At 43.1% G+C, this 20,559-nt stretch overlaps 2 protein-coding genes across 6 annotated transcripts; both read right to left on the reverse strand.

The window, feature by feature from the left end:
* Positions 1-3,726: 3,726 nt before the first annotated feature.
* Positions 3,727-12,210, reverse strand: LOC104934448 (E3 ubiquitin-protein ligase TRIM50). Of its 3 annotated transcripts, none has more exons than XM_010750119.3 (11): positions 12,059-12,210; positions 10,829-10,987; positions 10,086-10,266; positions 9,879-10,005; positions 9,370-9,540; positions 6,349-6,444; positions 5,492-5,722; positions 5,322-5,344; positions 5,111-5,241; positions 4,798-4,979; positions 3,727-4,367 (listed from the first exon to the last, which is right to left on the reverse strand). In XM_010750119.3, the coding sequence occupies exons 2-11, from the start codon at positions 10,836-10,838 to the stop codon at positions 3,957-3,959; spliced, it is 1,563 nt and encodes a 520-aa protein (XP_010748421.2). In that variant the 5' UTR covers positions 10,839-10,987; positions 12,059-12,210; the 3' UTR covers positions 3,727-3,956. The 3 variants fall into 3 exon arrangements, with proteins under 3 accessions (XP_010748421.2, XP_027132007.1, XP_027132008.1); XM_027276206.1 differs by lacking the exon at positions 12,059-12,210 and adding an exon at positions 11,643-12,052; XM_027276207.1 differs by lacking the exons at positions 10,829-10,987; positions 12,059-12,210 and adding an exon at positions 10,746-10,811.
* A 1,188-nt stretch (positions 12,211-13,398) lies between these two features.
* vipas39 (VPS33B interacting protein, apical-basolateral polarity regulator, spe-39 homolog) lies at positions 13,399-20,294 on the reverse strand. 3 transcript variants are annotated; one of them, XM_019266653.1, is made up of 19 exons: positions 20,237-20,294; positions 19,963-20,055; positions 19,369-19,474; positions 19,143-19,280; positions 18,971-19,006; positions 17,428-17,492; positions 17,225-17,281; positions 17,052-17,144; positions 16,938-16,971; positions 16,738-16,840; positions 16,608-16,635; positions 16,396-16,469; positions 16,057-16,132; positions 15,377-15,511; positions 14,534-14,575; positions 14,053-14,229; positions 13,873-13,962; positions 13,655-13,759; positions 13,399-13,575 (listed from the first exon to the last, which is right to left on the reverse strand). In XM_019266653.1, the coding sequence occupies exons 2-19, from the start codon at positions 20,053-20,055 to the stop codon at positions 13,555-13,557; spliced, it is 1,473 nt and encodes a 490-aa protein (XP_019122198.1). In that variant the 5' UTR covers positions 20,237-20,294; the 3' UTR covers positions 13,399-13,554. The 3 variants fall into 3 exon arrangements, with proteins under 3 accessions (XP_019122198.1, XP_010748417.2, XP_019122199.1); XM_010750115.2 differs by having other exon boundaries at positions 19,134-19,280; XM_019266654.2 differs by lacking the exons at positions 13,399-13,575; positions 13,655-13,759 and having other exon boundaries at positions 13,886-13,977; positions 19,134-19,280.
* Between the last annotated feature and the right edge of the window lie 265 nt (positions 20,295-20,559).

Consider the following 20,559-nt stretch of genomic DNA (forward strand, 5'->3'; position numbering starts at 1 on the left):
ATGCATAAAAACAATTGTTAACAGTTAAGATGGTTATATGTGGCAAATTTCATGAGTATCTGTAGGTTTAATAATAAGTTTCATTATTTAAAAACAAGTCTAGTGATTTATTATATGTTGTTATTAAGTTGCACATTGTGATTTCATGGTAAATTAAACTCGTTTTAAAAAAGAAAGTTCAATAAACAGAGAGTTCATACGTGACCGAGTACCTTGAACCGGCCACAATTTTGTTTTTTTAAAAAACAAAGGGGGCGGAGCTTAGGAGGAATATAAGGGAGAGGATCAGGGGTGAGAGCTCATTTCTCCTTCGGTCCTCGACTGAATAACACCTCCAGCTCACGCAGAGGTAGTAAAAGGAGAGTTTTTTTTGGTGTGTATTTGGCCTGAGGAAGACCTAATATAGGTCGAAACGGCGCTCTTTTGATTTTATATTACACACCCTTCCTTTGTTGTTTAATCAAAAATAATTTTTAGTTTGTTTTTAGTTTGATTGTATTTTTCATTGTTCTTTTGAATAAATTTTTTTAAGTTACAAGCAGTCCTTAAGAATTTTTTTGGCAGTTATGCCATATTTTGACGAAGGATGGACCGAGGTCCGTTATAAACGGAACCAGAGGCGGAACCGGGATTGGGACCAGGGTGGCGGGATGGACCAGGGGAAGGACCGCGCACCTCCCGTTTCGTTCAGGACACGGGTTCTTTTCCCTCCACCTAACCCTAACCCTAACCCTAACCCTAACCCTCTTCTCCCTTTGGTATCCATCTACTCACATCGTCTGCTAGGACTCCATCATCAGTTCAAATCTAACTTCACACACTTACAGACACAGCACAGAGCCTTTCATAACCACCACATCATTTCAGCTTTTAGAAGGAACCCCTCCTTACAAAACATTTTAGTCAGATCCACATTCACCAGTCATGTCCGGCCCACCACTACACCACTCCAACAGTTCTACAAGAACAGAAAGTTTATTTCAAATCCACACAGCAAGACAGGATTCCCTCCCCTGGGTACCTTCTCCCTCAAACACAACAATATAATATACATTATCACTTGCACCATTTGCAATAAACATTACATTGGCGAAACCAAACACCCTCTGCACATCCGTCTCAAGGCCCGTCCACCGCAATGGGACCAGGCGTACGGGAGGTCCGTCGGGTGGACGGACCGTGCACCCTCCATCCCCCGTCGGAGATGGGAGACAGTCCCCTACCCTAACCCTAACCCTAAACCCTAACCCTAACCGACACCAGGGGTGCAAAACGGGGGGTGATTGCCTGAGTGACATGCGTCGCCCAGTGCCTTGCCCTTGGCTCCCTATACCAAACCTTGTGCGTCGTCGGACCACAAGGCGGGAGTCATTGAGATAGTTCCCCTAACCTACCCCTAACCCTAACCTTAACCCTAACCCGGTCCATAACCGTTGTTGGAAGACTAGGATCTATAATTCTCACCAATTGTGGGAATAGTTTGGTGATGATCTGAAACGTAAACTAATAGTGTTGAATATGTATTTATTTCAGCCACTTTGCCCTCAGCCAATCAGGAGGAGGGGTCATGTCTCGTGAGCCAACCCACAACCATGACTGGAAGACCAGGGTCTATAATATGGTAATGATTTAAAACCTAAATCAATATTTATGAATATGTATTTATTTCAACAACTTTGCCCTCGGCCAATCAGGAAGAGGGGGCGTGTCTTGTGAGCTGGCCCACAATCGTTACTGAAAGACCAGGGTCTATAGTATGGTAATGATCTAAAACCTAAATTAATATCAATGAATGGGTGTTTATTTCAACAACTTTGCCCTCGGCCAGTCAGGAGGAGGGGGCGTGTCTTGTGAGCCAGCCCACAATCGTTACTGGAAGACCAGGGCCTACAATATGGTAATGATCTAAAACCTAAATTAATATTAATGAATATGTATTTATTTCAACAACTTTGCCCCCGACCAATCAGGAGGAGGGGGCGTGTCTTGTGGCCCGGCCCATAGCCGCTGCTGGAGGGCCGGGGCCTATCAGGAGTTTCCTGCATGGAGGAAACCCAGAGCTCACTTCTACTTGGACTCTGGAGGAGATAACATCATACAGCAGTTAGCTTCTTCTTGTTAGTGTTAGATAGGTGTGCAGGCCTGAAGAAGACCTTTAGAGGTCAAAACGTTGCTGTAGCACACCATTTTATTTTGTAGAGCTTTTATTTTATTTTTGAATTTTTATTTTGTTATAAAAATAAAATGTTTTTTGAATTTAAGAAGTCTGTGTTTGTTGTTATTGTTTTGTTTGTTTGTTTGTTTGTTTTTGGGGGGGGGGGGGGGGTTCCTTTCCTGTGTTTGGGAAAGCGTTTTTTGTAAAAAAAAAAAAAAAACAGATGGTGGATGAACAATGGTCCAATCTGGCAGGCGTCGCCGCCCTAACCCACAGCCACCTTTCCGGGGACTGGGGATACGGGAGGCCCACCGGGTGGAGGGCCAGCGCACCCTCCCTCCCATACCGGAGGGAGTACTCCGCATCGGGGCGATCATTACCTTATTAACCACTTAACCTACCCTACCCTACCCTAACCTGGGACCGGGGATACGGGAGGCCTACCGGGTGGAGGGCCCACGCACCCTCCCTCCCATACCGGAGGGAGTATTCTCCATACCCTAACCTAACCTAACTCACTCTGGCTGTCTGCCTGCCTCTCTCCCTCACACGAAATGAGCTTGGGGAGAAACCCAGGTGTGAGTGTGTGTGTCTGTGCATGTGTGTGTCTCCCCCTCTCCGTCTGCCTGCCTGGCCGCCCACCCACCCGCTGCTGTGAGTACTATTCAGCACAAAGACACACCTGGGACGGTACTCTTTAGATTTATTCAGACAGCGACACACCAAAGAAAATCACACATTCTGCAGCCATTCACAGTTTCCCCTGGCTGCCATCTGCACAGGTGTGCTAATCATCTCCTCTTGCACTGCTCACCTGAACCCTCTCCACACCTCTCTCCTGCAGCCAATGCACCACGCCACCTCCACATATCTTTTATGGTATATTTCCATTATAAACACGGTGAGTGTATTACACAGTGGAGAAATGTATTTTTACCAGAAAGAAACATGTGAAAATTACTCTTTTGGCTGACATATACATTTATGCTGTTTCATGGAAACTGAATTAACCTTTTTATAGTTTTACGGTCTTTCACTGTCATGGTTTAGCAGTTTTTACCACAAATTCTACAGACATTTTTTCCAGTGTAACCTGACATTTGTTGATTGGCTGGAGAAGGTCAAGGAGTGGGCACCATTTTTAAAGCTTTCTCACCCAATAAAAGGGTTAAAATATATAACATTAAAACAATGTCTGTCAGATGAATTTCTGCAGAGAAATCAACACCATAAAAACAACTGTTAATCATTTCCTAAGCAGCCAACACAATTTTTTAAAACATCCAGACAGCACCACACTTCAGATTGAACAACCTTCCACTGCTGTGATAAAATCATAAAAATTAATTTAAAAAGGGCTAACACTGGAAGAACATCACAACACAAAATGTGTGTGAACATGGTCATTGATTCATTGATTAGTGCTGTAGATTTTCTACATATCAGAAACATTTTAGATCCACACAACATTAAAGACACCCAGGGTTTAGCTATGGGCAATGTGGGCTACCGTGAGGTCGCACTAGCGCCTGAAAAAAAAAAGGGGGGGGGGGGGGGGGGGGGGGGGGGGGGAGAACTGGTTGGAAGGTGGAGGGGCGCGGTGGATAGACTGATCCCAGGCGCCTAGGCGGCGTGTGAGCGCCAGTTTTCTATAGGCAAAAGTGTAAGCCCCCCCCCCCCCCCCCCCACGTTGTTCGCCCAGGGTGCAAATGTAGCCGAAGACACCAATGATTAAAGTATTTCTTATAAATCAAAGATACGAACCAGGAAAACATTGAGTTTAATAAAGGAGGACTGTTGTTCACTTGTCATGTTTCTGGGGCTGTGGTAAGGTGGGGAGGTGCTCCCTGTGAGGCTGGCAGAGGATCAGGGGTTGTTTGTTGTCTCCTCGGTCATGCCAGCAGACATCCAGCAGGGGGTAGACTTTACCCTGGACTTCCACTCTGAAGCTGTAGATGACAATCAGCTCATCAGAACTATCAGTGTTATAGAAGGTCAGCACTTTGCCCTCGTAGTCCAAGAAGAGTCCCACCCGGCGTGGAGGACACAGTACTGGCAGGACCACTCTGGGTGAAGTGAAGGCCTCATAAACTCCGTCCTTCAGTCCGATCAACCACACTCCACTCTCTGGATTTTTTACCAGCTTTGCCTTACGATTGGTTGTTCCTTTGATCAACCCAAGACGCCATTTAGGTTTGTGACCCACCTCCACCTGGAAAGTAAGAGAGAGCTGTTCAAGGTATCTATACTTTGATTCTTTACTTTGATAGCACATGTTTAAAACAATACTACCTCAGTTAATTTAATTTGAATTTAGATATTTAGTAGACACTTTCATCCAAAGCGACTTACAAAAAAGGGAAACAAATCATGGTACATTCTGACTAGGACATGTTAGTCAAGCAATAAGTAGTGACACTTGTAGAGGGGGTAGATTTATCATGTCCAGGTGTTGGTAGTGTTGGAGAAAATATCCTCTCTGAAGAGCTAGAAATCTTTAAGTTTTTGAAGGTATCAAAAGTATCATTTTTTAATAGTAGCATTGTATTAAATGATGTTTAAAAGAAAATCAAACACTAAATGAAAAGATTTTACTGCTTTAACTGATTGATTGAATCATGATGCATGAACAACTTGTTTACCTCCCAGTAGTGTTTACCAGAGGAAAAGCCACGGTCAGCGAGGATACAGTAACTATAACTGAACCTCTCTGGATTATCAGGAAGCCTCCGGAGGAGAGCTCCGCACACCACAACGGTATCCCCATTAAGGAGCTCCAACATTGGGTGAGCAGTTTGAGAGTCTAGCTTCAATGGCTCTGGGGCTAATGGAAGAAAATCAAATTTAAATCCCGGAAGAGCGAGACAGAGAGTGAGACAGACAGAAAGTTCTGAGACAAGTGGACTCGTTGACTCTAGGGGACTAATGTGGACTGGGGGATTCTGATGGACTCACCTGGTAGGACTTTTCGGTGTAATCTTTTCCACACAGTCAGTTTGATGTCGTTGTGGTTGAAACCTGGTTTGAAGTTCAGAGAACTGAAAATTCTTTCCTGTTTTCTCTGAAGGACCTGGACCTCCCTGAACCTGAGGAGAGGAGAGGAGGAGGTGTTGAAGTTGATTTCTTGACTTTTTTTTTTTTTTTTTTTCTTTTTTTTTTTTTTTACCTCGGAGCGATTGATCCATATTTCTGTAAAGAGAAAAAAACAATCACTGAAGAGTGAGCTCCTTATGTGACCCAAACATTTAAGTCCCAGACCACATACTGGACTGACCTAAGACCACACACTGGACTGATCTCAGACCACATACTGGACTGATCTCAGAACTACAGTACCATGATGAAGGCCAGGTGTCCCTCATTGCTCAGGTCCTGCAGAGTATTCTGGGCCTCCTGCAGCCGGTTCAGGTTCTGGTTTAATTGGTCTGTCTGGCTCTGGAGGGATGAAATGAGGACAGCAGCTGAGGTCTCCACCTGCTGCATGAACCCTGCCTCCTCCACCTCCAGGCAGCGCCTCAGGTCACCAAACTCCTTCCTCACCACCCACTTCAGGACATCAGACTCATTCTGATTGGACAGACAGACACATTGTCACCTCTTATTATTACAGCAACTCTGACAGAACCAGATGGTGAACTGATTCAAGTTCACCATCTAGTTCTGTCAAGATTCAAGTCCATTTTATTCATAAATCTCCAAATCATAACAAAAGTTATCCCCTGACTCTTTCCATAAAGAGCAGGACAGATGATTCTTTATAATATTATCTACCCAACGATTACACCAGGAGCAAGAAAAACTTAACAGGCTGAAACCTCAAGCAGAACCAAGCTCTTTGCTGGACGGTCATGCACCTCAATATGTTGACTAGTTTAATCTCCAGCATCATGGTCTATAAGACCATCATATGTCCTGTGAGCAGCTCTGTTGTTTCCCCTCCTGTTGCAGCATTGGTTGCTGAAATGTTCCTGAATGAAGCTGTGTGTGTGTGACTGGCGCCTGAAAGTTCATCCTAGTAATTTAATGGAAACAACGTGAAAAAGTTCAGGAATTCTTTCGACCGCTTAGCATGAGATGATTTTTTAATGGTTCATCCAGCTGTGGTGACTGAGGATCAGACCATCAAACACAATTCATTGTGGACCAACAAATCACTAAAGAAACAACAGTAAAGTGTACATGTTGACACCCACAGTGATCCTGGATTTGTTGTATGCCATTTTACAGATCTGATCATCGAGTTTACGTTTCTGGTGCTGGAACTCAGTCATCAGACAGGAAATGTCCTCCTGAGGGACAGACAGACAGACAGACAGAGACACAGAGAGAGAGAGAGAGAGAGAGAGAGAGACAGAGAGAGAGAGACAGAGAGAGATAACAGTGAGCGGTACGGCCTCAGTAAAGCTGTTAATCAGAGAAATAAGTTATTTCCTGATTGTTTCACAGCAGTTACATTCAGACACTCCCACAGCTCCCCTCACCCCCTGCTAGCACACAACCCCACCACCGGTTGCCGGAACACCTAATCCTGTGTGAATTCACGCTAAAACAGACTGTACTACTCTGCTTCTACCACTACCCCATCAAAATTATTAATAAGCAGAATTTAGTCCAGGACCAATCATCTCCCTTTAACAGGTCCACTTTTGTTATAACCTACTGGTTATGTTCTCTATTCATATTCTGTGTATTATATGGTGGCGGACCTCCACTCCCCCCCTAACCCCCAACCCTGTTGTGTCTTTGAGCAATGGACATGGATGGACTGTATGTTCTGACACCTTTCCCTCAGAACTAGCATGAATTTCATCAGCAGTTTGTACTACAGTAAATTGTCTGTCATTACTGTGATGCCATTACACTAATTTGTGTTTCACCTATACTCGTGAGTAACGTAATCACTAATTTGTGTTTCACCTAGACTCGTGAGTAACGTAATCATGCTTCCACATAAACTATCTATATCACAAATTATGCCAAACATGATTAAATATTGTTGACCATGTAGAAGTGATATTACTGCAATAATTAAGATAATGATGCAATGATGATGATACTAGGGGGGTCAACTTTAGATGTAGACATTACCTGAGGACTTTTTATTGAGCCAGGTGAACAGGTATTTAGCTAAAGAGTAGAAGGAGAAACTATTTTTCAACCGCATTTGTGAGACAAAGCAAGTTTTCTGTTTTAAAATAAATTTTGCTGTTGATGTGATCAAATAAAAGGACGTATTGTGACAGAAATAACAAACGAATGCGCGTTGATTAACTGACCGCTCCTACAGTCTGTCTGCTCAAACCATAGGTCACATAGAGGTGATCCTCTCTCTCTAGGGGAAACTCACTGCAGTGCTCAGGCTCATTGTTCACCCTGGGTAATTAAAAAAGGAGAGTACAGCTCCTCTAAGGAACCTGGTTGCCAGATTCATTGGCTTTGTCAGGTAATATTTGTTAGCTTTTTCTGGAATATGGGAAAATACCCTGCATGCAGCTAGATCTATACCTGATGGTAGTGGGCCCACAGGGTTTCAAATTGGGGCTTTTGAACCATGCTCAGTCATAACAGACTAAGCTCTTGTAATTTTTAGGAAAAGGGTAAACTTCATTATTATTATTTTTAGGATGTTGTTTTGGCCTTTTCAAGCTTTGTTCAATAGAGACAGCTGAAGAGTGACAGGTGTGTGGGGAGAGAGAGATGGTGGATGACATGCAGCAAAGGGCCACAGATCGGATTCAAACCCTGGGCCGCTGCAGCAAGGACTGAGCCTTTGTACATGGGGTGGATGCTCTACCAATTGAGCTAACCGATACCCCATGATTTGATAAATTTATTTGTCACATGTCATCATATGGTGCAATGACAGTGATAGCATCTACCCAAAGTTAAACAGGAAGAAAACACTATACTATGGCAGACTGTGGTAAAGATCACACCTGTTATATTGAGCAGTATTACTACCATGTTCATAAAGCATGGTGTACTGGAGTTGTGTGCCATGATATTTTAACTGATCTGCACATCCCTGTAAATGGTAAATGAACTGTATATAGCACCTTTCCAGTCTCTTGACCACTCAAAGTGCTTTTACACTACATATCTCATTCACCCATTCACACACTATGTCACACCGGTATGTCAAGTTGAGTTTTTGTCCTGTCTCCATGTTTGTTTTGTGACTTCCTGTTTTATTTTGTAAATTAACTCTCCTCTCGTTTCAGGTCACTTGCCCTTCCTCATGTGTCACCAGTCTGATTGTCTTCCCTGATTGTGTCCACCTGTTCCCCATTTCCCTCATGTGTGTTTATAGTCTGCGTCTCCCTTTGTCCTGTGCCAGTGTGTCAAGTCTGTCGTCCTGATCACCAGCCCTCTCGTCATAGTCAAGTCTGTATCTATCCCATTGTTATGTTGTTTTCTTGTTCCTCGTAAGAGTGATTTTTTGTTGGCCTTTTGCCTAGTCTAGTTTTTGTTTCTTTCTAGTTCCTCGAAAGAGTGATTTTTTTTTTGTTGGCCCTGCCTTTTCGAGTTTAGTTTGTGCCTTTTTTGATCATCCCTCATCGAGAGGCACTTTTTGTTTTCCCGGTGTTACCCGGTGCTTAGTAAATAAAGACATCTGCTTTTTCCCGTACTCTGCATTCAAGTCCTCTGTTTTGAGTTCCACCGTTGTCACACTGATGGCATTGGCTGTCATGAAAGGTGCCAACTGCTCATCAGTTTTAGGAGCTAACCATTCATACACATTCAGGAGCAGTTTGTAGTTAAGTATCTTGCTCAGAAATACTTTGACATGCAGACAGGAGGGTATCTTAAAGAAAGAAAATGTTCATGGACAACAGGTGACCTTGAAAAACAAAGGTAATATTTAGTTTGTGTGAGACATTAAAGTCCTTGTTGTTCATCTCACTGTTTGGTGATATGTCAGCTAATGGCTGCTTATCTACACTGAGTCAACAACACCAAATGTTCTGTGTTTAACCATCAGCAATGAAAAGTCTGTTCTTGAGTTTGACATCAAAAGTTTACACAAACTCAACCCAGCATAATATTTGTGAAACACGATTTTCAAGATAATTATTGTAAAGGTTAGTCAGAATAGAACTCAGTTTTTATGTAAAAACTTTACAACTGAAGACTGATTATTTACATACAAGTCTTTATAGATATCTACATAGAAATAAAATATTTAATATTTATATGAAGCTGTAGACCCATACCTTCATGTGGCTGTAGACGGAGCTCACAGGTGTAATTTTGTGTCCACGGTGAGGACCAATGCTTCCGCAGAGGCCACAGATCACCATTTGTTCGTCCTCACAGTAAAGGCTGAGTGGATTGTGATGCTGAGGACAGGACTCTGGCTGAGCTCCACCTGAGACACTCACTTCCTGTCAGGATGAAGACAAAAGTGTGTTAATAAAATATGTGTAGGCCAGTTGACTTTGTTGTGTAGGTCAGCTGACTTTGTTCTGTAGGTGAGTTGACTTTGTTTTGTAGGTCAGTTGACTTTATTGTGTAGCTCAGCAGACTTTGTTGTGTAGGTCAGTTGACTCTATTGTGTAGGTCAGCTGACTTTGTTGTTGGTGTCAGTGGTGTACCTGCAGATCTACAGACTGGACTAACTCCTGGGTGGAGGTCTGTGCCCATCTTTTTAAAACACTTTAGATCAAACCTGAAGATCTGAGCTGCACCTGTTGGACAGGTGAACAGATCACAGGTGTTTTACCTGCAGAGCCTCAATGATTCGAGCTAAACTGACGTTGGGAGGAGGACTGTCTCCATCAACGGAACAACGACACACAGGACACTGAAGCTGACCGAGCAGGTCCATCGTCATGGAGTGCACACAACACCTGGAGAGGTGAGGACATAACAGGTGAGGATAGGACAGGTGAGGACAGGACAGGTGAGGACAGGTGTGTCTCATTCATACTTGCAGTAGGAGTGTCCACACTGTAGCATCAGTGGTTCAGTGAAGACATCCAGACAGACGGGACACCTGAGCTGCTCCTCCAGACTCTGACGACGTTCCATGTCCAAAATAATCCCCAAGAGTGGGACCAGCACTACCAGGACCAGAACCACTGATACCAGCAGTGCAAGGACGAGAACACCTAGGATCAGGACCACAGGGACCAGCACAACTAAGACCAGAACCAGTAGTGAAATCCAAACAAACTAAGAATCAGAGCTCAGAAGTTCCACAGGTGCGTTCAGGTAAATGGACCTATGTTTGTGTTTCTGAAGCACAGTCTATTTATAGACTGTTTACCCCTCTCATATCATTGGATGGACAGATATAGTGGGCGGAGCCAGAAGCTGCTTGGTGTGTGAATGTTTAAAAATTTAAAGATATTTTTGCATTCGGCACAACATAAAGATTTGAGTTTAAGCAGAATGTGAAATCAGTCATTATTACTGATATTCATCATCAAAATATTATACATATGAATTTATATTAGTCATTTATGTTATTAATAATAATCATATTATGAATATTAGTAAAAGTTGTAGTCTTATGTGTTCAGTTCAATCAGCTGTTTGTTTCTGATAAACCTCAAAGTCAGTAATACACCTCTGTGGTAACGGTCACCTTCAACAGATGAAACACAATGACCAGACCGGTTCAACTAGTGTGAGTGAGTGAGATCGCTTTAAATAGTGTTTCAAATTTACATTCAGTCATTTAGCTGGCACTCTCACTCTCTAAAACAACTTAGAAAAAAAGAGGCAGGATAGATGTATCGTGTCCAGTTGTTGGTAGTGTTGGAGAGGAGGTCCTCTATGAAGAGCTGGCGGTCTTCAGGAGGCTTTTGAAGGTATAGATGGATGCCCCTGTTTGAGAGAATAGAGAGGAGGATGTGAAGGTTAACTGTGTCAAAGGCAGCTGATAAGTCAAGCAGAATAAGGAAAGTGGATATTTGGTTGTGTAGGGGCTATTGTGTAGTTGTGTATGGCATTTATGAAAACAACATTTGCTGCATACTTTCAACATGGGCATCAAAGCCATGATTGCCTGGGAAACAAAGTTCAATACCTTGCATCATATTGCATTTATTTTCCTCTATCATGCAAATACATATTTGTGCTGCAATTTCACACACAGACACCTTTTTTTCATGCACAAACACAAATCATTATCACACAGTGCAGTAAACCATCAACCTCCCTGTTTGAATATTACATGAAATTGTTCCCTTGGCCAAAAATGGACAAATGACATAATCTGGTAGATAAAAATTCAACCCAACCCTAACCCTCTAGAATTTTGAAGTGTTGAGTTTAGAATGAAAGCCATTTTACTTAAAATTGTATGATTTAATACTGTAAAGGACAAGGAATTAAAAATGTAGATTTAATGGGTTTCAATTGGCCAAGTGTCCATGATGGAGCTAAGTGGTACAATTTGATGTATACAATATATACTGATATATTTAAAGAGGTAAAGCTAAACATTTTAAAAATCAGAAAAAAAAAAAAAATTCCAAACCCTTAGAAATGTTCATTCCATATGCATTAACACAGCTGAAATGTGTCAGGCCGGACTCAAACAGGACTCAGGCGCAGAGGTGTCAATGAGCTTATTTACTGAGTTAACAAAAACCCTCGACAGAGTGAGGCTATGGCAGGCTATGAAAACAGGCCTAAACTAGGGAAAACAAAAAAAAATCACTGCAAAAGGAGGAAAAAAACTCACAACTGCTTTATAAAAATTTTCAAAATCAAAATCACTCACAACGAGGAAAATCAAAAGGCTGCAAAACATTAACTGAAAATCTCTCCTGGGAGGCTGAAAAAAACAACTATACTAAGCACTAAGAAACAAATGGCTATACTAAGAAATTTACAAAACAAACAAAAAAAAAAAATCACTCAATCGAGGCAAAAAAACGAAGGAACACTCACGCAACAAGGCTAAGGCTGTGGACAGGCAAGAAAGAAGGTTTAGGTGATCAATCGTAGGACGAAACACTTTGGCACAAGACAAAGGGAGACGCAGACAATATATACACAGGGTAATGGGGAACAGGTGGAAACAATCAGGGCGGGGAAGACAATCAGACCGGTGACACAAACAGGAAAAAACCCAACTTGACCTCACCGCGTTGTGACAAAATGGTCCTACACCTGAGTTAACTTTGGTCCATTTTGGTCCGGCAGAGTCCATCAGAGACCGGTGGAGTTCAGCAGAGACTTCCTCTCTGGTGTGTCTGAGTTTCTGCATTGGATCTGGTTCTGGTTTTGGTTCTGGCTGTTGATGGTGGTCTCAGGTGTGCTCGGTCACAAACCTGTGTGAGGCTTCGGCTCAGCTCCTTGCAAATGTTGTTGCTGGACAGAACGTACAGGGCAGGGTTGATGGCGCTGTTGACGGTAGACAGGCTGAGCGAGACAGTGTACATGGTGGACTCAAATAGACACATCATGTCCTCCAGCCAGGGAAAGTGGAAGCCCGGACTAGCAGGATAATGTGGTATGGGCCAAAGCAGACCAGGAAGCACCACCACTGCCACTGCCAGCCAACGGATGCGCTCCTTCTTCTGCCGCTGCAGCCCCATAATGTGGCGTACGCCGGCCATGATGCCATGGTTTGTCACCATGAGCACCGTCAGTGGAATCAGAAAGCCGACCACAGAGCGGGCATAGTTGAAGCTTGTCACCGTTGGACTGCTCTGACTTGGCTCGAAGCAGCAGCGGCATCACCCTCCTTCATGGTGAAGACAGGGACGTGACCAACAGCGACCAGCAGCACAATGGCGAGGGTGACAAGGAAAGCAAGGTGCTGCCACGAGACTCCACACTGTAGACGATGGCAACATAGGGGTCTGGATTTCCCGTAATGTAGTTTTGCATTCTGAACAAGTGGAATGGATTGATAACAACGCACCAGAAAGGCTCTCTGTACCGTACACTACGAAATGAAGGGACACTGACAGATTTATAATCTATAATTCTATAAATCTATCTATAATTTATAATCACAAGTCCTTAATGACAGGTTATATGATTATTTATTTAAAGTGATATGCTGGCCGCTATATATTAAATTTCTCAGGGTTTTTTGTAAAAAAATAAAAATAAATAAAAATTTGATATATATATATATAAAAGACAACACCAAACTATTTAGGGGGGCTTAAGAATAGAATCGTTAGGCCTGTTTTTTAACGACGCCACTGGGTACAGTTAAACTCGGCTACAGTTATACTCAACTACAGTTAAACATTCAGTAAATCCATTAAAACAGATTAAATTTTCAGTTTTTTTATTCTGATTTATTTACAAAAGTTGCTTGAGGAATGTTGCACTGACGACTCAACAATGACTCGACGATGACCGGGGTCATCTTTTCACATGGGAAATGGCCTGGTATTTCAAAGTAAAAGTCTTTCGTTGACACGTCGTCAGTTCTTCCAGCGGATTTGCTGAAAGAGAAGAAGAGCAAACAATGTGTCAGGTCACATGATGAAGACGATGAAGATGACCTCTCCTCTTCTTCCTCACCGGGTTGTTGAGCAGCTCGTCGATCTTCCTCTCCTCCACCGATCCTCTCTCCACCTTTCCCCGGTATCCCAGCAACATTTGCCGGTCCTTCAGGTCTCGGTATGTCTGATTGGACCACAGACATGGCAGTTGATATCATCACAGCAGATGTCAAGTTTCACACAGCCAATAACATCCAATCAGAGAGCGTTATGAATGTAAACATGAACAAGTCTCACGTTGATGATGATGTCATGACATTTATGTTTCTGAGCCAATGAGATCCTGACATCCGCATCATCGACCAGCGCCACATAGTCCTGTAGTACCTGTCAATCAAACACCTGTCAACCATACACCTGTCAATCACATACTAGTCAATCAAAAGCTCCACGTGCTAACAGGCCCCACCCCCTCACCTGTGTGGGTGCGGAGTTCTTCTGCAGGATGTCGACGACTCGTTGGAAGCTGAGCGGTGATTTCTTCCTGGTGAAGCCGAGCCAGTTCCTGCTGGTGAACAGAGCGTCCACATCTGACCAAGCCTTCAGCTTCGCCCTAGCCGCCAATGCCGTCACAAAGTACTGCTTCTCTGAGATCTGAGGTCACAGGTCCACAGTTTACTGTGATCTGAGGTCACAGGTCAACATTTTACTATGGTCTGAGGTCAAAAGTTCACCAGGATCTGAGGTCACAGGTCAACAGTTTACTGTGGTCTGAGGTCACAGGTCAACAGTTTACTGTGGTCTGAAGTCACAGGTCAACAGTTTACTGTGGTCTGAGGTCACAGGTCAACAGTTTACTGTGATCTGAGGTCAAAAGTTCACCATGATATGAGGTCACAGGTCAACAGTTTACTCTGATCTGAGGTCACAGGTCAACAGTTTAGTCAGTTAGTCTCACCTTGAAGGTCTGACGAATGTTGAGAGGACTGCTGTAGGTCCCCTGAAAACAGAAAGAACAGGTTTAAGTAAACAGCAGTAGTACAGTCTGGTTTAGTTAAACTCAGACGTGAGGCTCAGTGTAGTGGTAGAAGCAGCAGTAGTACAGTCTGTTTTAGCGTGAATTCACACAGGATTAGGCTTTCCGGCAACTGGTGGTGGGGTTGTGTGGTAGCAGGGAGTGAGGGGAGCGTAGGTGGGTTGCTGTGGGAGTGTCTTTACATACTGAATGTAACTGCTGTGAAACAATCAGGAAATAACTTATTTCTCTGATTAACAGAGGCCATACCGCTCACTGTTATCTCCCTCTCTGTCTCGCTCTCTATCTCTAATCATCATCGACAAAAATCAAATTAAACTTCTTCGTGTCATTATATTTTGTGGCGTAAATTGCAAGCCACACTTAGATTTAGAAGCTGGGTACATAAAATAAACAAAGTCAGAACACACACACACACACACACACACACACATACAGAGGTAGATTATCAGCGATTACTCCATGAATCCACCTGCATAGTCTCAGAGACAGTTTCAGAGACATTTCAGGCTGTCTGTGGAGGTTTGACCAATCTGAGTGTCTGATTGACTTGCAGAACATGACATGGGGCTCCGTTTTTCCCAAAGTTGGATCTGGATCAACCTCTCCCCCGCATACTGGTGCGTTTTTTTTGCGGCAACCCCTGCGTTGCGGAACACCAGGGCGGAAACGCACGACCGTCCACTGAAATAAACTAAAAGACCTCCGTTTTTGCCGCGGCGCCTGATCCTGTTTGAATCCGTGCTTAGTTAAACTCAGACTAACCTCAGGCTCGGTGTAGTGGTAGAAGGAGCAGTAGTACAGAGTCGTGATCAGCGGCATGTTGAGAATTGAAGCTCTTCTGGGAAATTTCTGGAAGATTTCTACTTTCCCTCCACGCTCAGCCTGTCGGTCAGTTGCCTAGCAACAACACAGAAAGGAAACTAATGGATTATAATAATGTATAATGGATTTATTCTGGGATTATACTGGGTTTATTCAGGGATTATTTTGGGTTTATTCTGAGTTTGGGATTATTCTGGGTTTATTTGGAGATTTTTCTGGGTTCATAATGGGTTTATTTTGGGATTATTCTGGGTTTATTCTGGGATCATTTGGGGTTTATTCTGAGTTTCAAATTATGTGTAAGCTTTGAACTGCACCCAAACTGGGATAAAACAATGGAGCGAGCTAGGTCAGCTAATGTGGATCCACAATTTGACTTAAACATCCGACAGGAAGTCAATCTAAGATCAGAATCATTGATTGTTTAGCTTTTAACTTAGTTAAATAACAAAACCTTTCTTTAATAACATTTTTCTATGAATGGAGAAAAAACAAAACATTCCTCAAAAACAGATTCAACCCTTAAGAATAATTTAGTGTAGTGGCAGTTTAAGGTGGTCTAAGGGGTTCGAGGTGGTTTAAGGTGGTATGAACTGGTTCAAAGTGGTTCTGTCTCTGACCTCGATGATGATCTGCCTCTCCAGAACAGTATAGTGATCCTGAACATGAGCTGAATCCTCTGCAGAAAATGGAAGACTGCAAACAAACAAACAAACAGCTGATGGTGATGTCACTGATGTCATTGCTTGTAATCAGATTGCAATTCATTACAGTTATATTAAAGTCCAGTGGTGTTGGTACTGTGTTCTGATTGTTTGCACGGGTGTCAGTCTCGTCTGTTCTGAATTCAGAATCCTGAAGGATGATCTCAGACTCCGCATTAGTCTTGTTGTTTTTGTATAAATATAATTTTGGTCAGTAGGATTACTTCAGGATAGAATTTTTGCAGGGTCACTCACCTGAGGCAGCTCTTCAGGAAGTCCCGCCTCTTGTTTTCATCAGCAATGCTAAGATGTTCTTTATACTGCAGCAGCTGTCACCATGGAAACAGACAGAAAATTACATCAATTCCACTGATCCACCTGTTGTGTATAGCTAACAGGTAGAGTCCTTGGTGGACAGGTTAGTTCGACTGCAGTCTACTTGTGTGTCAGTAATGTGGACTACGTACCGCCATGTCCTCAGTCCGGCACAGAGCCCTGAGGAGGACGAGAAGAAGAAATCACATCAGATAAATAATGTACTGTTGACATGTAAATTTGACCAGCTGTGTTCAGGTGTGTTCAGGTGTGAGCAGAGACCTGAGCAGTTCCAGCAGCAACCTCTGGTCTCTGGTCTCAGTCAAGTAATGGATGAAGTGTCTCAGTGCTATCTGCCTGGACTCCAGCTCCCGAAACAGAACCTCTGAGCAGGAAAACACCAAGAGTCACCACGACACAACAAACTACCGATCTAGGACCAGTCCGATCGATCCAGGAATTAAAACATGGCGCAGACTCACCTTTGCTCAGAGTTCTCTTCAAATAAATTAGAACCTAAAAAGAAAACAAACATCAAGTTTATCAATAAAGTTTATTCTGGATATTATTCATGAAGAGTTCTTAAATATAGTTACAGCTGTGATGACGTTCCCGTCGTGAGCGCTGACGGCAATGTCGAGCAGCAGAAGTTTGTCCTGAAGAGAACGAAACTTCTCCAGAGAGACGACCTGAAACAGACAGACAGGTCAGAGAGAGCAAGACAGGCCAGAGAGAGCAAGATAGGTCAGACAGAGACAGACAGTGTTACCTTTCCCTGCTGCATTCTCTGCACCGTCTCTTCAGGCGACCAATCACTGACATAATCCTGACATCACAACATGACATCATGAGCACTCATATTAACCACTTCACAGATAGTAATCAGAATACCAGTCTGTAAGATTACCTGTATATTGGTTATCAGATTACCAGCCTGTACTTAGACAACATGTAGGTCTGTAATCAGATTACCTTGTACTCAGATTTGGGTTTTCGGAGTTCTGGAGCGTAGAGCCTGACAGACGAGTCGCTGAGAGCTAAAATACAAAAACATTCAGTCATCCATCATTCATTCATTCGTTCGTTCATTCAAATTTTATTTGTATAGCCCAAAGTCACAAAGTACATTTGCCTCAGTGGGCTTTACAACCTCATTCATTCATTCATTCATTCGTTCGTTCATTCATTCTCTCGTTCATTAATTCATTCATTCGTTTGTGTCATGTCCAGGACACTTTAAGTTAATTCATTCAGTTTAGTCTCGTGTCTATGTTGTCTTGTGACTGTGTCTTGTGACCTGTTTTATTTTTGTTCCACTTCCTGTCTGTGTCTATTGTCACCAGTTTTACCTACTCCCTTTTGTCTGTTTGCCCACCCTTGGGATTACCTGTCTCCACCTGATTATTGCCACCTGTGCCCTTACCTTGTGAGTATATATAGTCCGTGGGTGTGCTCGAATAGTCAATTTTGCTTAGGAACCTTCCTAACTAAGTGAAATGACCCAGAAGAATTAACGTAGCCGCCATGATAAGAGCTGTTCGAATTCTCAAACTGTTAAGGAAATGAGCTTCAGTGCTTCCTTTATTATCTCCCTTAGCATAGGATACACAGAGCATCCCTTAGGAAAGAAGGTAATGCCGCCCCACAAGTCCTTGCGGCAGCGACAAAAAAAAAATCGGCGCAGCGTTCAGTCATTCACAACCAGAAAACATGAATATATTTAAACAGTGTGACAGCTGCAGAGACGTGTGAACATGAACATACGTGTTGACGTGATGTCACACTCTGATCATTGTGTGGACATGAACATACGTGTTGCCGTGATGTCACACTCTGATCATTGTGTGTGTTGTGTTGTTGCCTGTGTTCTCTGCGTTCACACACAGAGTCCAAACTGTTTGGAACTGTGCCATCCAGCGTCCTGCAGATCCTCATGAAGTTCCCGTTGCTGATTCATCAGAGATCTTTGCCATAACTTGCTAATATGTTTGTGTGTGAGTGGACAGGAGGGTGAGCGAGCATAGCAGCTAACAAACACTTCATCTGCTTCTGTGACAGCTGGACAATATTCATTATTACTGACACTCTGACTGATGATGACGTCACAGTTCTCACCGGGTTGTCCACGTATATATTTCCTGCATTAAACTACATGCTAAGAGCGCAGGTCAAGGAAAAGTGGTTAGGAAATGACTTAGGAGCAATTTTTTTGACTATTCGACCACACTCCGTGTCTCCCTTTGTCCTGTCCCATGTGTCAGAGAACCAGCGCTTTATCCATTGCCATTGTTTTTGTTACTTTGTTTGTTCAAGAGGGAATATCTGTTTGTTTTCTTAGTTCTAGCATAGCCTCACAAGAGTGATTTTCTGTTTATTTGTCCTTTCTTAGTCTAGTGAGTTCTTTCCTCTGTCAAGAGTGATTTTTGTTTTGTTAATAAAAACCTCTGGTCCATAGTTCGGTCGTGATTCATTCATTCATTCATTCATTCATTCATTCATGCATTGGTTGACTCACAGTCATTGAAGGTCTGGAAGGATCCTCTAGATTTTCCTGCAGACACATGATTGAACACATGATTATTGATGTCTCACACTTCTCTCACTTGTTTCTCACCTCTGTCTGATCTGTCTCACACCTGCGTATGACCTGTCTCTCACCTGTCTGACCTGTGTCTCACCTGCCTCACCTTTGAACAGGGAGCTCAGAGAGTATCCGGAGTTGCTCTTGCTGATGGTTGGTGTGTCTGTGTTGATTTTGGGGAAGGCGGGCTCTCTGTCTGTCTTCTGATTGGACGCTGCCGTCTCTCTGACCGACCAGGAGATACCTGAGGAGACACAGGAGGATAAAGCAGCCAATCATAGCTCAGGATTCTCCACAGGTGCGTAATAACAGGAGTAATAATGAGGTCTTACTCCCGACAGGTTCTCCACTCCAGCTAACCTTCTCCACATCATCTTCATCATCGTCTTCCTCTACCAGGCGGCGGATGTTGTTCACCGCCTGCTTTGACTCTTTTAACTGAAACACAAACACACCTGGCGGTCACAAAGATGTGTCAGCACATGTGCTACCTCATTTAGAAAACTGTCCATATGATTCCGGAAGTTTCCGTGTCAACAAAAGATTCATTCAACTGACGCCAGATCTGGATTCACTCACTTCACTCTGCAACACAGGTGTGCGCAGGTGTATGTGGACAGGTGTATGTGGACAACTGTATGTGGACAGGTGTATGTGCACAGGTGTATGTGGACAACTGTATGTGCACAGGTGTATGTGGACAGGTGTATGTGGACAACTGTATGTGCACAGGTGTATGTGCACAGGTGTATGTGGACAGGTGTATGTGGACAACTGTATGTGCACAGGTGTATGTGCACAGATGTATGTGCACAGATGTATGTGCACAGGTGTATGTGCACAGGTGTATGTGCACAGGTGTATGTGGACAGCACGAGGAGGGACCTGAGACCAGGTTCAGTCTGGTCCAGGTGTTCTGGTCTTACCCTGCTGAACTCGTCATCTTCATCGTCGAAGGTAAACGCTTTGAACTTGGAGCTGTTCCAGTACTCTTCTTCATCTGCTTTACTCTTCATCATCTGGACACACAGTCAGCTGTTAGCTTGCTAGCCGGTTAACAGATACGTCAGTGTTTAAACCGGATGTAATTGTTTTTTAACTCTGACAAATGGCGCGAACAGTGATGCAACAACGCCGACATATGACGTGTTCATCGATCTAAACGCTGATAATCGATCACAACTGATCAGCTGTTTTTACCTTCACTTGCTGCGCCTCTTCTTCTTTGACGGAAGTTGGACGACTTCCGGCCACGCGGTGGCTGTTGGGAGTTGTAGTGAACCGGAAACCGTTCAAATGATATAATTACAAAGTAAAGTGCTTCGTCACATCGAGTTTATTTACCTGAAGTCCCTCTGTGCTACACAGAACAACCATCTTTACCATACCACAATTATTATTATTATTATTATTATTATTATTATTATTATTATATTAATAATAATAATAATAATAATAATAATAATAATAATAATAATAATACTGTTAATATTGTTGTTGTTGTTGTTGTTGTTGTTAAAGGC

Source organism: Larimichthys crocea, unplaced genomic scaffold (assembly GCF_000972845.2).
Source record: "Larimichthys crocea isolate SSNF unplaced genomic scaffold, L_crocea_2.0 scaffold322, whole genome shotgun sequence".
Classification (NCBI taxonomy): Eukaryota; Metazoa; Chordata; class Actinopteri; family Sciaenidae; genus Larimichthys; species Larimichthys crocea.

What these genes read in the sequence shown, in the direction of transcription:
- vipas39 (XM_010750115.2), bottom strand. Translation starts at nt 20,055, where the DNA reads ATGATGAAGAGTAAAGCAGATGAAGAAGAGTACTGGAACAGCTCCAAG. An exon ending in GAGTGGAGAACCTGTCGGGA is followed by an intron (nt 19,281 to 19,368) that starts GTAAGACCTCAT and finishes GTGTCTCCTCAG; the next exon opens with GTATCTCCTGGTCGGTCAGA. An exon ending in AGAACTCCGCACCCACACAG is followed by an intron (nt 13,963 to 14,052) that starts GTGAGGGGGTGG and finishes TTTGATTGACAG; the next exon opens with GTACTACAGGACTATGTGGC.
- LOC104934448 (XM_010750119.3), bottom strand. An exon ending in TGTGGACACTCCTACTGCAA is followed by an intron (nt 10,006 to 10,085) that starts GTATGAATGAGA and finishes TCACCTCTCCAG; the next exon opens with GTGTTGTGTGCACTCCATGA. An exon ending in ACACCGAAAAGTCCTACCAG is followed by an intron (nt 4,980 to 5,110) that starts GTGAGTCCATCA and finishes TTCTTCCATTAG; the next exon opens with CCCCAGAGCCATTGAAGCTA.